Source organism: Thamnophis elegans, chromosome 5, assembly GCF_009769535.1.
Source record: "Thamnophis elegans isolate rThaEle1 chromosome 5, rThaEle1.pri, whole genome shotgun sequence".
Classification (NCBI taxonomy): Eukaryota; Metazoa; Chordata; class Lepidosauria; order Squamata; family Colubridae; genus Thamnophis; species Thamnophis elegans.
Genome location: NC_045545.1, coordinates 70671643 through 70689077, shown reverse-complemented (window position 1 = coordinate 70689077; position 17435 = coordinate 70671643). Strand labels below are relative to the sequence as shown.

The window sequence follows — 17435 nt, the reverse complement described above, 5'->3', positions numbered from 1 at the left end:
AGAAGGGGTTCACGGACATGAAAGAAGTAATTCCTACAAAAGCTTGTGACATATAATATATTGTTCAGATTGTTGGGCCAAATTGTACAACAGGTTATTTTAATGGCAAGTATGAGTAACTAATCTTTTCTCAGAAGTAATAACAAACAATATTGGCCTCTACTCACTTCCAACAAGGAAGGCAACTTTTGTCTTTTGTTGCTACCAATTAAATATAGTGTTATCTAGATTTTACTGGCAAAACATGGTTATTTATGAATAATTCTTGTGTGACTACTCAAAAGCACAACCATTAATATAAAAGCAGACATCATACCAAAAATAATAAAAAAAACCACACAATTAAAATATAAACAGAAAAAACTTGTGCCTCAATCCCTGGATACAACTACCATCCCTCTCTTCTAACTTCAATTTTCCCTGATCCCAACACTTGGGGGAAGAGCTAGCTCTTTATAGTTTTCCTGTTGTGATTAAGAGGGTAGGAGCCTGCTGGATCTCAGAGGGGAAGGTGTTCCACGGGGCAGGGTATCTACAAAAAAAAAACAACCTCACATACTTCCTAGGTTTCCAAAGATGGCAACATTTAAGTGAAGGGATATGGTGTATGCCTACTCTATCAAGAGACAGATGAGTATTCTCAGAGAGAGGCAGTCTTGCATATAGCCTAGTCTTATATCATCTTTCTGAATCTTGGTGCTATCTTCCAAAATTGCTCCCTACCAGCTTTGTGTCATCTGCAAGTTTGGTTAAAGCCTCTTCAGTCCCCTCATCTAGGTCCTTTATGAAGTTGTTAAAGGGCAGTGGGCCCTTAAGAAATCCCACTGGATACTTCCATGTAGTTGATCAGCCAACTGTGAATCCAGCTAGTCATGGTACTGTCTGTTCCACAAGAAGTAGGCTGTGGTTACTTTATCAGATGGCTTACTAAAACCTAAGTATGCTATATCTACAGCATTTCCTTGGTCCACTAATTCAGTTGTTTTATTCTCTCCCACTCCCACCTTTCAAATCAGGAAACAGGTTTGAAACCAGGAAACAGATTTCACAGGAAGAATAGACACTAAGTTTTATTGAGCTAGGCTATAAGTGCAGAACCCTTTCCTCCTTCCATTTTATGTCCCAGGGAGACAGGGGTAGAAGTGTGGAGAGTAGGTTAGTCTCAGTCTCTCTCCAATCTTTATAATATTCATCCACCACTCTGGACTTAAGACATTTCCTTTGCACCAGGTATTTCCTTTTTTGGTTTATTAATTTTTTATTCAGTCATCTTTTAGCCTCTTTACAAATTCTGAACATGGAAGAGGCATGTGTTTTATTATTGACAAATTGAGATGGAGAAGTACACACACACACACACACACACATATATTTCTAGATTAGACTATATGTACATATATGTAGATATACTCAATTCCTAAAATGAAGGATACAAAACAGAAATGGCAAAAAATTGAGAAAGATGTCTAGTCATGATACACTTTCTTTTGTATGGAAGTAAAAGAATTCCATACAAATTTCCTCCCAATTCTTTCTCCATCACTAATCCAGGTACAGATAGAATAGGAACACAAGTAAGAATTATCAGAACTGAATTAGGGAATCTGGACATTGTAGCAAATATTTATAACTCAAGAGAAAAATAAGAGTTTGGTTTCAGCAAGAAAATTGTCCAAAGGTTTCCTTCCCCAATTTTCCAATTTTCTTTTGCTACAGAAGCCTAATGATGTGCAACTTTTAAAGACCTGCCAGATCCTAATGGCGTCAACTTAGTTTTGAGACTCCCAGAGTGAAGAACCTCACAAATTAAACTTGCTCAACTCCACCATAATTTTCAAATGGTTGCGAGTTTCTGACTAAGAAACACTTAGGAACACTTTCTGTTTAAGCAAACATATTTGTGTGGTAGGACTCTTGAAACTTGGGCTGTAAACATCTTCCTTTGTGACAATGAGCAATACAGTTGCCTTTCTTCTTAAATGTGTTCAAGCAGTTAACACAAGGAATTTCCTCAAAAAGTGAGGGCAAGATAATTGCTTGATAGTACCAAAACATTAAACTTGAATGAAATATTGTCCTTTATGACTGAGTACATGTCATAAAAATTGCATGCTGGAAATGACTGGCTTCTTAACCTTCTTAAGAATTCTTAGCTTTCAATTTGAAGATCACAGGAGTTAAAATAAGGAAGATTTCTATCTGTTTCTGATGAATTTTGATCAGGTTAGATTGCTATAATTCTCAATCCTTGCATGACCAGACTAGGAAATTATTCTAGGTGAACAGTGAATAAGTATTAATTTTAAAAAAATATAAAATTAATGTTAGGGAATTGTACAGATGATTATTTCCTTTTGTCCCTTGCATTAAAATAACTTCCTTTCAACCTTTCTTAGTGAGCTGTAAAGTCATCTCAGGCAACTTGACAGCGAAGCTTGAAAAACCACTTACACAAATAGCAATCAGAGTCATTGTTTCAGACAGACAATGACAGGAAATGATCAGGCTTTCTACTTGCATGCGCTTTTGTCACTTCACTATCTTGGGTCAAAGCCAGCAGTAAACTATTGTAGTAAATGAAATCATTCTTTTCAACTAGCAAAGCATTTTGAATTTGGTTTTATCCTGCTTTATTTTTTATAGCAGGTTTCAGTCAAGAAACCCTCCTATGTAAAAGACTAACATTTAGTTTCAGTCTCTGGGCATTTAGAAAAGGACTGTTTTGTGAATTTCAGTGCTTTCAACCTGGTGTATGAAGAAATATGAGGGAAAAAAATCTTCCTAAGGTACTACATTCAAGGGTTGGCTGTGTTGGGTTCACCCGGATTTGGGGGAACCCTTTAGCTAATTTTATGGTTGATTTGGAGAACCTCCAAATCCCATCCCTGGCTAGCCCCACCCCACCCCTCCCAGGAGTCTCCATGTGACCCATTTTGGATGTGAGGTAAGTGCAGGGCCCACACGGAGGCTCAAGGAGGGGATAAAACGGGCCTCCAGAAGTTCCAGAAGGCTAGACGTGGGCCTGTTTCTGGCCTCTGGAGGACCTCTGGAGCCTGAGGGAAGTTTTTGCCCTGCCAGACGCTCAAGGAAAAACTCCGCAGCCTGGGGAAGGCAAAAACATCCCCCCCGCTATGATCCAGGTCATGCCCACCATGGCCACACCCACCCAGCAACCTGGCAGAGAACCCATTGCTGAAATTTTTGAAGCCCACCCTGATTACACTTGATCTTAGCCAAAAGGCTAAGAAGATTTAGATTAATTTGCACTATCTGAGGATGGGTGAGGATTGAATAGAATAAAAAAAGCTGTTATTGAACAGCAAAGCGAAAGTAACCTGCTCTCGTATATTCTTACCCCCAAACTTGAAATCTAGATTGTTAAATCCTTCTTGGTATTATTACTTGGTTAAGAGTTATTATATTGGCAAAGTTTCTGCAATGGTTACTAGTGATCTTCTATAGTCCCCATATCTGGTTTCAGTGTGTATTATTTTAAACTTTTCTTCCTGCTTCAGTAGAAGTAGAATTCGGTGTCATTTTTGTAGAACTTCGGGACATTTACTGTTTTGTACGTTCAGTTGCTGGAGGAATCATAGTATTCTTATAGAAAGGGCTTCATATAGGCCCGTGATGGTGAACCTCTGGCACACGTGCCAGAGGTGGCATGCAGAGCCTATCTATGGGCATGTGCGCTGTCGCCAGCTTCTCTTTGCATGAAAGGAACTAGAGTGCATGTGCTGGAACCTATAAGAGAGCAGGTGGTCAGTGCGCATGTGTGCAAAACCAGCTGTTTAGCGCCAGAACCCAGAAGTGGTGCTGGCTGCAGTGCACATGCGCACTGGCCAGCTGCTCTTTTCTGGGTTCTGGCTCACGAACTCCAGTTTTGGCATTCAATGTGGAAAAGGTTCACCATTACTCACATAGACTCTCCTCTAATAGGCTCTCAAAAGATTTTGCCTGATCTTCAGAATTATTGAAATAAAACAACTTACACTGATGATTCTCCTGAAAGAATACTTAAAAAAGATATAGAAGGGTATAGATATAGAAGATATAGAAAGATATAGAGGGGTTTTTTTTCTGTGTTAAGGGCAACAAAATAATGAAGATTTCAGATTAAGTTGTCTTAGGTCAGAAAATTTACAGAATTGCATTGCTCTCTTTTTTTAATGCATTCAAGTCAGTGTTGACTCCTAGAAACTGCATTTTTTTTGCCAAGATAGTTGGAAAGTGAATTGCCATTGCCTCTTATCTAGGGCTGAGAGGGAGTGACTGGCCAAGCCTTACCCAACTGCATTTTCTGAACTTAACTAGAAAAGATTAATACTTGTGAGAACTTATAACAGAAACAATATTTGGGCAAGAATGAATATTTAAGGCTATTTATGTATTTTATGTACAATGCATATATATGTTGTTGTACCCAGTGTCAAACGTTCATCATTTTTTGTGAGATGGGTTGCTATACAGAATGGTAAATATTTTTCAGAATCTCTATTCCTAAGATTCTCAGGATGAGTTCTGTTTTATTGCACAGTTAAGTCTATATAGTGTTTAACTACATAGATCATTCTATTTCATGCAGATATATGGTGAGAAATTAACCCATGATAAATCTGTTTTATTGGTTTTTATTTTTTTCCAATATATATATATATCTACCGGTAAATATAAATGCTCAAAATACATTTTAAACATAATTTGATACAATCTTTCAGCGGAAAATTTGTTGGCACTTAATATAAATATGAAAGGTAATGGGTAATTCAATTCAGAGCCATATGAAATTTTTGGATGCAAGTAATGAAGAAAGACACAGAAGGTCTGCCCCTTCATTTCCAGTACCTTTAAAGATTATTAAAGCCATCCCTTTAAAAATGATCTTGGTTAGGAAGACTTGTGGTATGAGGAAAATTAAGAGTTTGAGTGAAAGAACAGTAATTGGTGGGCTGGAGTAGTAGTAGTGTTGGATGATTATGTGAGATCAGGATAGAGTTTAGATAAATTAATACACTTTTAGATTTATTTAAGTGAGAGACATTTAACATCTTGATTGATGTCAGTATTCTTTCTTCTAAATGCTTAACTCTGGTTGGATCATGCTGCTTGCTTTATTCTTTTCAATGTTCTCAACAAAATTCTGTACTTCAGAAATAAATTTTTCTGATGAAACACTGTAATTTCTGGGCAACAGAATACACTATTTGTGATTTCTCCCCGTGCTTATACTTCTCAATCATATTCAGACAAATTGGACGGTGGTTATTATGTATTTTTTTCTGGTTTCGTTTAGTTGAATTCTTGACAAGCAATTTTTCCCCTCTAATATAAAAACAGTTTTCATTTCCTCCCTATCCCAAAGACTTTCCTCATACATCTGTGAATTTGAGTTTTGTGAAGCATTTCATAAAAAATGAAGGTATGTGCTTACACACATTGATTTATTCACGTTGCCCTGAACATAAGTGAGGATTCTTGTAACATCAGGAAAGGTTAAGGCAGCAGCTGAACACACTATATTTTATTGACAACTCTGATGAAATCGAGCCACCTCTAGATTGAATTTAGAACACAGTAAAGCAATTGGTTGGTAAATAAGTCATGAGTTCTATCTCTGAATGTAGCTGTATGATTTGCACAGTTGCCATTAATAAGCATAATAATGGAAGCCAAACAGAATTTCAAACGTGTGCTTTAATATACAGTGTACTAAAAGTATGTCAGTAGTTGCAGCAGTGTATGAAGTAATGGATATTTGTAGAAAATAAGGTATAAACTGAACAGAAATTTTAAAGGCTCAGGATAATATTGAATGACAAATGTAGAGGAATTAAAGAAAAGAGACTAGGCAACCTCTGGTTTCATACTGCATATATGCATATGCTTCATGCTTCTTTTTGAGACAAGCAGACTTCATATGAAATGTAAAAAAGGAAAGGAGTTCTCAGCTGTTTGCTCTTAAAAATATCATCAACTCCACCCATTCACTCATTTCTCAATCTTTTCTCTTGACTCATTCTTCTTATGTTATATAGGCTAGGCTAGGCTAGGCTAGGCTAGGCTAGGCTAGAGTGGAGTGGAGTGGAGTGGAGTGGAGTAGAGTAGAATAGAATAGAATAGAATAGAATAGAATAGAATAGAATAGAATAGAATAGAATAGAATAGAATAGAATAGAATAGAATAGAATAGAATAGAATAGAATAGCAGAGTTAGAAGGGACCTTGGAAGATTTCTCATCCAACTCCTTGTTCACACAGGAAACCCTATACCATTTCAGACAAATGTATTGGAGAATTCACAACTTCTGGAGGCAAGTTGTTCCATTGGTGAATTGTTCTGTCAGGAAATTTCTTCTTCTGCTGTTCAGTGTATTCTTTTCTTGTCTGCATCTTCAGCCCTGCCGCTATATGTTAGACTTTCTCGGAGACTTCTCTGGTAGTTTGGTCCTATCTAGACTGGGTAAGCCCCTTGCTTGTATGGATCCGGTCCTTAGTGCCTGTTCTTGTGCTGCTATGATCAGTACCACAGTGTTGTCTTTTATTCCAGTATGACTCAGTGCTTTCTTTTAGTCCAGCCAACTAAATATATTCTATTTAAATATATATATATATATATATATATTATTTGCTTTCTCAATGGAAAGAAAGAGTTAATCTCACCTAGAGCACCAAAAGCATCATACCTTATATTGTTGTGCACTACGTGAGGTCAACTCTTTTTTTCCATTAGGATGGCTAGGAAAATACCACAAAGTATTAAAATAGTATGAATAATAAATACAAACAAAACAACCAAAATAATACATTATTATAAAGTTTAAAAACCCAGTCCTTTCTCCCTGAGATACTTTGATTGCAAACATAGTCAGATCTCCTCCCCTGTTCCCAAACAGGTTTTAGAGGAAAGAAATTAGAATTTCATTCAAAAGTATATAAAGCTGAAATAGCCTGCCTTTTATTTTTAATTTAGTGTAGGAATTTACCAGAGTGCATGCTGATATTTATATCCTAACCTGGTTTTATTTTATTTTTTTACATTCTCTCTTTTCTTTCAAAAATTAACAAACCCTTATTGTTTGAGAGGTTTTTTAAAAAGGGAAAAATAAACAAGAATATTTTTCGCAAATTAATTTTCATGCCAATTTTGGTGGTATGAATTTATGGCTCTCCGTGAGCCACAAAAAACAGAAGCAAGAGTTTTGGAGGAGGGGAGGGAACCATATATTCATGTTTACTAAATTTGCTGATGCCTAACATTCATCTAAATTGATTCGTGGAATTTTCTTAAGAATGACCAAGTTTGTTTCTCATTAACAAAATTTCTGTAGCTCCAAAGGATTGAGACTTTTCCTAAACTGAGCCATCATCAGCAGTTAAACGTTAAATGTAGAGTTGAGAGTTTCTTACAATGCAAGACTCATTAAAAAGAAAAAAGAAAGAAAGAACATTTTGAGTGGTAACAAAACGTGGGGGAGAAACTCTTATTGTACAGGTGCATAATCTTTTTATAGTCCTGGTCAGATTTAACTGTCTAAGCAAAATCACCTTGCTATATCCTTATGAATTTAATAATTTTAACAAGATTGCAAATCAGTAGAAATCTATCAGTAATATATACTAATTAACTATTACATGCTGCCCTTTTATCAATTTATCATGATAATGAAGATGCAATTTAACTAAAGGCTTTTGGTGAATCCTAAGACATAATAAATAACAGCTTTTTTGACATTTTCCATTCTGACATTTTACTGGAATGATAAAATTCCAGTAAATATCAATGGTGTCCTGACATTTACACTAACGGTAATCCCTTACTGTTTCTTTTACTCAGGTACTACATTTTTATTTAAAGCTTTTAGGACTGTTCATAAATGAAAGCATACAAATATAGTCACTGTCTCACATGGAAATTCTGGTGGATCTTAAACTTATAATTACATAATTATTACAGATGATCTGGACTCATTTCAGTCTGGCCTCTGGCCAGATTATAGTACCAATTCAGCATTCATCATATTTCCTGATTATCTTTAGTGGAGGCAGGAGCCAAAAGTGGTACATCTATACTAGTGCTCCTTGATCTCTTATACTTTATACACAGTATCCTTCTGGACCAGCTGCAAGGTCTAGGAAGAAAGGCACTGTCCTCAATGATTGGTTTCAGTCATAGTACCAGGGGGCAATAAATTTTATCCATGGTGCCTCTTACGTGGGGTTTATCAAAGCTCAACACTCTGTTCACTATCTCCCAAATACTGGGAGGATTATCTGCTACTTTGGGGTGCAGTATCTTCAGTATGTAGATGATATGCAACTTTACATTTCCATATAAGTTGCATAGATGAAGCTGCCAATGTATTGACCCAGTGCCTGGACACAGCAATTTTTGCACTACTTCTATAGTAACCAGAACTGCTAATCCATGGCTTAGTTCTTGAGATTGATACTGCACTGTATGGAGAAGTTGTGACTGCTTACAGCATCCTATTGTGCTATTAGTGGTCTTTCCTAAACTTCTGCACTGTGGAACTATAGAATAGATTCCCCAAAGTCATATTGCTGATGGTAATAGCAATAGCACTTAAACTTGTATACCACTTCATAGTTCTTTGCAGCCTTCTCTAAGCAGTTTACAGAATCAGCATATTGCCCTGAACAGTCTGGATACTCATTTTACTGACCTCAGAAGGATGGAAGGATGAGTTAACCTTCAGCCAGTAAGGATGGAATTCCTGGCTATGGGCAAAGTTAGCTTGTAATACTGCATTCTAGCCACTGATCCACCATAGCAATAGCAGTTAGACTTATATACCGCTTCATAGGGCTTTCAGCCCTCTCTAAATGGTTTACAGAGTCAGCATATTGCCCCCAACAACAATCCGGGTCATTATTTTACCCACCTCGGAAGGATGGAAGGCTGAGTCAACCCTGAGCCAGTGAGATTTGAACAGCTGAACTGCAGAACTGCAGTCAGCTGAAGTAGCCTCCAGTGCTGCATTTAACCACTGCGCCACCTCGGCTATCACCATGTCTCTTCAAGATAAGATTAAGAGGTCTTTTTGGATTTCATGGCCATCATTGCCAGGAAAAACATAGGCTTGATGCTTACTCATATGGACAAACATGTTAGATTCAAAACATTGCATCCTTTTCCATTGTCTACTTACATTTAAGCTGCACAATATCACCATGCACCAGCAACTGTGGAAGGGGCAAGGGGTCAGTGTGACATAAACAGTGGTGTTCTGATGCAAACCCATATCTTTTCTATCTGTAATGTAATGTGAAATGCATATCCCAAAGGATAGAGCTTGACACCTTTTCTCCCCATCACTGTGCTATGAACAGTGAGAAATTGCTGTCTTTCTGATATTGGTAAGGATAGAAGACTTATATACTTCAATAATTTGACCACCGTACCATCAATCAGGCTGGGGGGACAAATTTTACACCCCTCAGACAGGGCCCGCAACTTGGGAGTCCTCCTGGATCCACAGCTGAGTTTTGATCACCATCTATCAGCTGTGACCAGGGGGGCATTTGCCCAGGTTCGCCTGGTGCGCCAGTTGCGGCCCTACCTGAATCGGGAGGCTCTCACGACAGTCACTCGAGCCCTTGTGATCTCTAAGCTGGAATACTGCAATGTGCTCTACATGGGGCTGCCCTTGAAGAGCACCCGGAGACTTCAGCTAGTACAGAACGCGGCCGCGCGAGTGATCGTGGGCGCACCTCGGTTCGCCCACATAACACCTATCCTCCGCGAGCTGCGCTGGCTGCCTGTGGATCTCCGGGTGCAATTCAAGGTCTTACTTACCACCCATAAAGCGCTCCATGGTAGTGGATCTGACTATCTGAGAGACCGCCTTCTGCCAATAACCTCCCTGCGTCCCATCAGATCGCATAGAGCGGGCCTCCTCCGTATTCCATCCGCCAGTCAGTGCCGACTGGCGACCACCCGGAGGAGAGCCTTCTCAGTTGCTGCTCCGACGCTATGGAACAATCTCCCCGTGGAGATTCGTACCCTGACCACAGTCCAGGCCTTCCGTATAGCACTCAAGATCTGGCTAGCCCGTCAGGCCTGGGGATAAATTTTATTGCCCCTCCCGAATGCTGAGTGAATGTTGTGTTTTAGTACTTTTTAGTTATCTCACATTTTTTTTTTCTCTGTAATTTGTCTTTCACCCCCTTTCCCTTACTATTGTAAGCCGCCCTGAGTCCCCTCAGGGAAAAGGGTGGCCTATAAATGCTAAATAAATACGAAAAATAAAAAAATACGAAATTATAAAAATGGTTCACTCCAGCCGCATGATCCAGGTCCTTTTTTGAGTGCTGTTGGAGATTTCCCCAATAATGTGGTGCCACAGTTCTGCCATAGATCTGATTGTGGAGACACCAAGGTTGGATAAAATTGTTACAAGGCAGCTTTCATCAAACTGTCAATCTCTTTATAAAGAGCTCTAGAAAATAAACAAGATAAGAATTATCTAGAGTAATGGTAGCAGAAAAGATAGAGCAGATGAAATCAATCATGGGTATGTTTCCTTGCTTGGCCTAATTTAAAGTGAAACATCTTTACTTTTCCATTTTTATTACATTATCAGGATAATCCATTCATTGAAAGTTTCTTTGCAGAGAAAATAGCTTATATTTGTTCAGAGATCGATATCAAAGTTTAACATGATGACTGTTTGACTGTTTGGTTTCACTGATCTTGTGGAAGCTGAGAAAATGGATTATCTGTTGTATGGGGCCTCTCATGTGTGATTTGGATTCATATTCTTTCTGGCTTCTTAGCTGTCTGACAAAGGCGTCATGTGACTGGAATTGGATTTAGCTTTTAATGAGGCAGATAGGGACCTTCTCCTGAAAAAAAAATCTAGCCATTCACTTTGTTACAAATCCTTCCTTTCTGGGAAAAATGCAGATAATATGAGATGGAATCAGCTACAGAAGATCCTAAATGAAGTGGATTATCTAAATTCCTTCCTTTCTACAAGATTTTTTTTCTAAAGCTTTTGAGAGCTTTTTTTCTTTTTTTCCAGCTGAGATGTGATAAGGTTTCTTGGAAGAGAAGTATAAGGTCTTCAAAGAAAAAAACAGAAAGTCCAGTTGCCTCTTGAAAAAGCACTTTTGGGATAACCATGACCTTGATGACTGAGAATCACCATAGATGTTTCTAGATTAAGGTCTAAGCATGAGACAGAAATAGTTCTGATTCCTCTAGTGACTAGAGGAACTCAAGTTCTGAAGTATGGGAATCTGTTCTTTAGGCATTTGACTTGCATTTGATTCTATGGACATCCTATATTGCTAAATCACCTATTTAGCAACTAACATTTATCCTAGAAATCAGTTAAAATTAGCTGAAATATATTTGTTTAGTCCTTCCAAATAAATTTAGATCTCTGTAGATGGAAATACTGTATATACAAAATCAATTATACATTCAGATCATGCAACAAATTTGACCCCCTCCCCCAATTTATTTCAGATTACCTACAAGGCTGTTGGATCTCTAGATCCTACTGCTGACTTGTTGAATCAGAGAGGAAAAGTCTTCAAACTAAGGAATGAAACCCACCACCTGTTTGTAGGATTATATCCAGGAACTACCTATTCATTCACCATTAAAGCCAGCACAGTAAAGGGTTTTGGACCTCCCATCACCACACGGATTGCAACTAAAATTTCAGGTATTACTATTAAGGGGAAAATGGCATGCTGAGAAAATTCAGTTTTAATTTTGAATTTGGTAGGTAAAGGGAAAATAATTAGTATTCTGTCAAAGTTAAGGCAATTAGCATCTTGGGCTGCATTTCTTAAAATGTTCCTATGGGGAAAATAATTTGTCAGATTTCTTATAAAACAATAAGACAATCCTGTCATTTAACATTGTGCACTTTAATAAATAATAAAATAATAGTGGGTGGGGTTTTTTGTTCTGCTTTGTTTCCAGTTAAGCATTGCTTTCTGAATCTGTTTAATTTTAAACAGAAATTGATCTCGAATCATTCAAAACATTCCCTTCGTCATTAAGCTTTGTGCAATCTGCAGATGCACCTAGCAACAAAAAATGTCTATAACTGTGTTATTCTCCGCTGAGTATTTATGTAAAACATGTTCATATTCACATATAAAGAAATTATAGAAGTGAGAGGATACAACACATTGCTTCTTTTGCTTTAATATAAATAAGGGTCAACATTTATTTGTTTAGATTTTGATATTATTAAAACACAAAATTGAGATTTCAAGAAATAAGCTTAATTTTTTTGTTGACTTTACACTTTGTGCTAAAACATAGTATGCTTTGATTTATGTCGGCTTAAGTCAACACCCAAAAGGGGTCTGCTCATGCAAACTGTTGCATTGCTTTAGAAACAGCCTCTTGCAAAGACAGCTGTAAATTAAGATGTGAAATTGGAAAGAGAGCAAGAGATATTTAATTAAACATAAAGGAACATGGAGAGAGAAATAACAAGAAAACCTAATTTTTTAGGTTTTCTTCCTAATTGGGTTAAAATCCAACCAAATGTTCACTACTACAACAGAACAACAGCATCAAAAAGCATGTTGTATTTTATTCCCTTCTACTGGTTGATTTACAGAAACATAAATATTTATGTTGTTCCACAGCACCATCAATGCCAGAATATGATACGGATACCCCTCTGAATGAAACAGAGACCACCATTACGGTCATGCTGAAGCCTGCACAGTCTCGTGGTGCGCCAGTCAGGTAATTTTCTCTCTCTCTTTGTTTAGTTTTCTTCTTTTTCAAAAATGCCATGACGTGTCATTCCATAGTTCTAGATTATAAAAAAGAAGAATTTTAGCAAAACAAAGAAAGCTACAATGACACCACTACCTCAGGAAACCATTGTAGCAGAGAAAGATACAGAGCAAGTATCTCTAAAAATAAATTCTGAAATTGATGGTGATTGCACTGTGGTCCAAAAGACTCAAATATCTATGAAAACTGGAAAGAATTCCCCAAAGGTTCTTCTGAGAACTAATTTAAGCATTCTGTTCTCTCTGGATTTCATAGCAGAATGAATGCTAGCATCAAGCCATGTCTGCTAGTATTCATTTTCCCCTGTCAAAAATTCTACACACAAAATATGCACATAAAAAGTGCTATTGAAAGTTGTGAGCAAAATGCTGTGGGTTAACTTTGAAGGAACATTTAATTTTATTCTGAAGTTTTGTAGAACTGGTCCTTCAAAGTATAGCTACATAGTTATACCCTGTTTTTGAAAGCAAGAGTTGAGACACTACCCTTTTTAGTTTTGAGCAAGTAAAACTATCCCCAAATAGTTAATCTGTGACTTGGTCACAGATTGGTCACAGGGGGGTGGGATTCAGAGGAGCAGGTGAACTTACACAGTGCCACTCTGAAAAATATTTAAGTCACCCATAAGATACAGCCAGTAAGATTTGCTCTGAGTTGCATTTCAGTTGTACAAGTCTTTTGGACCCAATGCAGAAACAAAGATGCAGTTAGTCACTTTTAGGCAAGATTGTTGATACGTTGGCAGCTACAGAAGACCAAGAATAAACAAATTATTGGCATTGTTTTCAGATTATTTCTGACTGAGATATAGTACTAAGATAATATTGATCACCCTTGTAGATTACGTTTAGTAGGTTTATTGGGATGGGGTTGTGTATCTAATCTGTTTTCTATTTTCTGAGTGGCCTTCAAAACACAGCATCCTTCTGAAGTTGCTTTGAAGTGAAGTGCATGTTGTTATAATTTTTACACTTTATCAGAAGTGATTCTGGGTGATGCACAACAATCAAATGAAAACATAATATTAAAACATCATTATAAAAACAATCATTATAAAATGCACACAATCAATATTAAAATCATTAAAATAAAAATATAGAAACCACAGATGGGGGAAAAAACATAGTAACCATATATTACCCACAACAAAAATGTTGCCAGTTACCTGGGACCCCCTAAGCCTGATAATTTAACCAGATCTTGAGGGACTTCCTGAACATTAAAAGGGATGGAAGTCCTTCATGGCACAGAGTCTGGAAATGTGCTTTCTTGGTTATAGCTTCTGACTTTTGGAACATCATATCCCACAAGATTTGCATGTCCTCCAAAGCAATTTCTGTAAGTCTCTATAAGGCTTTGAAAACTTGGTTTTTCATCCTCTATTGGGACAAAACATTGAATAAGCCTGCCCTGAAATTATTTGGGAAATGCTCACTTGAAGATTGCAGTTTGGCCTCAGTTGTATTTTATGTGGTTTTTATATTTATAATTTATTTTTTGTCTGTTTTTAATCCTATGTAAACCATCCAGGCTCAAAATTTGGAGTTAGAGAACCTTATAGGTTGGAGATGGATGGATGGATGGATGGATGGATGAATGGATGGATGATAATTTTTTATCAACTGATGATAATCTGAAGAAGAAAAGTAGCAACATTGGAGGAATCAGTCTCTTGCATAACACGTGCTGTACATACATAATCAGAGCATTGCCATTCACTGATAATAGAACAGATACACCAGAGGCAAATAGAAAGCAACAAGAGATAGTAACTGTCATGTTTTTGTGTAGTTGTAGCAACAACTACTGTGTAGTTTTTTTGCAGCCTAAAAGATGGTGAAAGGCACTCTAAATGAACAGTGCAGTCTTTATCTGTTCTAACACCAGGTTATAAAATTAATGATGTAACTGCTACAACAAGTATTTTAATTCCCTAATTGACCTAATACATTCATATGAATATGCACTCACCAGTAATAAAGCTCTTATCTTGCTTAACTAATGAAAGACACACTAATACTTCAGTTGTTAGCTATAATGGAGTTAACATAGTATATGTTTTACATCTAAGGTGCTGGTTCCAGGATGCATCTAATAACCTACCCTTCAAATTTTATCTCAGGTTAATATATGCATGTTTAGGATTGGTAAATATTGGGATACTTCTTCTATGACAATAGCCCAAATATTTACAGTTTTTTTATAAATACCTCCACCAAAAAAAATCAATACTTATTTTCAGCTCTTAAGTAATATTATGCATTGGTTGAAATCAATATTTCACTTTCAAAGTAAAAATAGCAATAGTACTTGGACTTATAGAGTGCAGAGAAGAGCAACAAAGATGATTAGGGACCCGGAGGCTAAAACATAGGAAGAATGGTTGAAGGAATTGGGTATGTCTAGTTTAATGAAAAGAAGGACTAAAGAGTGACGTGATAGCAGTGTTCCAATATTTGAAGGGCTGCCGCAAGGAAGAGACTCCAAAGTATCTGAAGTTAGAACAAGAAGCAATGGATAGAAACTAATCAAAGAGAGAACAACCTATAACTAAGGAGAAATTTCCTGACAGATCAAACAATCAGCTGTGGATGCTCCAACAATGGAGATTTTTAAGAGATTTGATGAATTTGTTTGAAATAGTATAGGAATTCCTGCTTAAGAAGGGTTTTGGACCTGCAAGGTCCCTTCCAACTCTATTATTCTGATCTCAGGTGATATGCTATGTATAATAAGTCTTTAGGAATTCATATCTAGCACCAGAATATGCATTTCTTATTAAGATAAAAATAGCTGTATATCAGCTTATCATATTTGAGAAGATACTCAGTAACAATTAAACATTTCAGATTCTTAATGTAAAGGAATATATTTAATCAATGATTATCACTTTTCCAGTGAAATTAACAGATTTAAGGTGGATAGTTTTACTTTGCCTCAATAAGACCCCAGGTAAATCCCATAAGATTCAAACCTCTAAAGTGAAGTGTTTATATTAGAAATATTGTTAGATATTTCACATCAGAAATATGTATGAACTCCAAAATTAACCTCCCTCTCATATTTTTTTTAAACAAACACTTTTCCTACTTCTGGGGAATACTTAAAAACAAAATATATTTCCCTACTCCTTTTTTAAAATGAATAAATGACAAAGTACTGGAAGAAATGATGGAATGTAAACAATTATTCAGTTTTTATTTTGGAATATGAATGAAGAAAGCTTAATTTATCACTGAACTCTTTTTTATCAAAACTAACACATTATGTTTGTATGTGTTTGTCAACTAGCAAACTATATACAGTGATCACTATACGTTGTTGGAGACCAGAGTATGCTATGTTATATATTATATATCTTTCTTTTCTAATTATGTCCTGCCTTCTGATTTAATTTTTGCTGTTGAACGGTCTTAAAAACCAAAATTAAGCTACCTCCTGTAAATCAATAAGCATCTATCAAAAACTCTGTGAAAATCTATCTGAAAACCTTGTTCCTTTATATAATCACCTGTAAAAATAATTTAAATGTCAGTGCAGATCTCTTCATACAAATACATACAAACATCCAATATGTAAGAAGTCTATTAAAATGAATTTTTCTCCTCACAGATTCAGTTGCAAGACAACATGAGGCTTTCCTTTCCCCTGATTTTCCCCAGATTTGGATTTCACATGTTCTTTCATTAAATCCACTTTCTATTCATTCTATTATATCTGTTGATCTGCAAATATTGAAACTGCTAATTGTACCCTTCCTACTTCCCTTCCTTCCCCCCTCCCTCCCTTCCTTCTGTTCTTCCTTCCCACAAATAATGTGTGAAACATTCAGAATATGAATGGGGGATGAAATTATATGCCCCTCAGAGAGGGTTCGCAATTTGGGAGTCCTCCTGGATCCGCAGCTGACTCTAGAACATCATCTGTCGGCTTTGACCAGGGGGGCCTTTGCCCAGGTTCGCCTGGTGCACCAATTGCGACCCTATCTGGACCAGGAGGCCCTTTGGATAGTCACTCACGCCCTCATCACCTCAAGATTGGACTACTGTAATGCGCTGTACATGGGGCTGCCCTTGAAGAGTGTTCGAAGACTTCAGCTTGTCCAGAATGCAGCCGCGTGAGCGATTGTGGGTGCACCTCGGTACACCCACGTTACACCTATCCTCCGTGAGCTGCACTGGCTGCCCATTGGTCTCCGTACACTACATGGTATCGGACCTGGTTACTTGAGAGACCGCCTCCTGCCAGTCACCTCCCAAAGATATTAGATCCCACAGACTAGGCCTCCTCCGAATTCCATCTGCCGGCCAATGTCGGCTGGCAACTCCCAGGAGGAGGGTCTTCTCTGTGGCTGCTCCGGCCCTCTGGAACGATCTCCCTGTTGAGATCCGGACCCTTACCACCCTTCCGGCCTTCCGCAAAGCAACTAAGACCTGGCTGTTCCGGCAGGCCTGGGGCTGTTGAACTATCCAGCCCCCTCCGAGGTTATGACTGTTGTTGTATTTTAAATTCCTGTTTTCTATTTTTATTTTTGTACCCCCTCCCCCTCTGATTGTTAGCCCCCCTGAGTCTTCCGGGAATAGGGCGGCATACAAGCCAAATCAATCAATCAATCAATCAATCAATCAATCAGAATCTC

General features: G+C 37.4%; 1 protein-coding gene across 1 annotated transcript in view; it reads left to right on the top strand.

Moving 5' to 3' along the window:
• PTPRT (protein tyrosine phosphatase receptor type T) overlaps positions 1-17435 on the top strand; it is a 437694-nt gene that overhangs the window by 295566 nt on the left and 124693 nt on the right. The window contains exons 10-11 of the mRNA XM_032218597.1: positions 11495-11696; positions 12640-12742. Coding sequence (XP_032074488.1) covers positions 11495-11696; positions 12640-12742 — 305 coding nt within the window. The remainder of the gene's footprint in view (positions 1-11494; positions 11697-12639; positions 12743-17435) is intronic.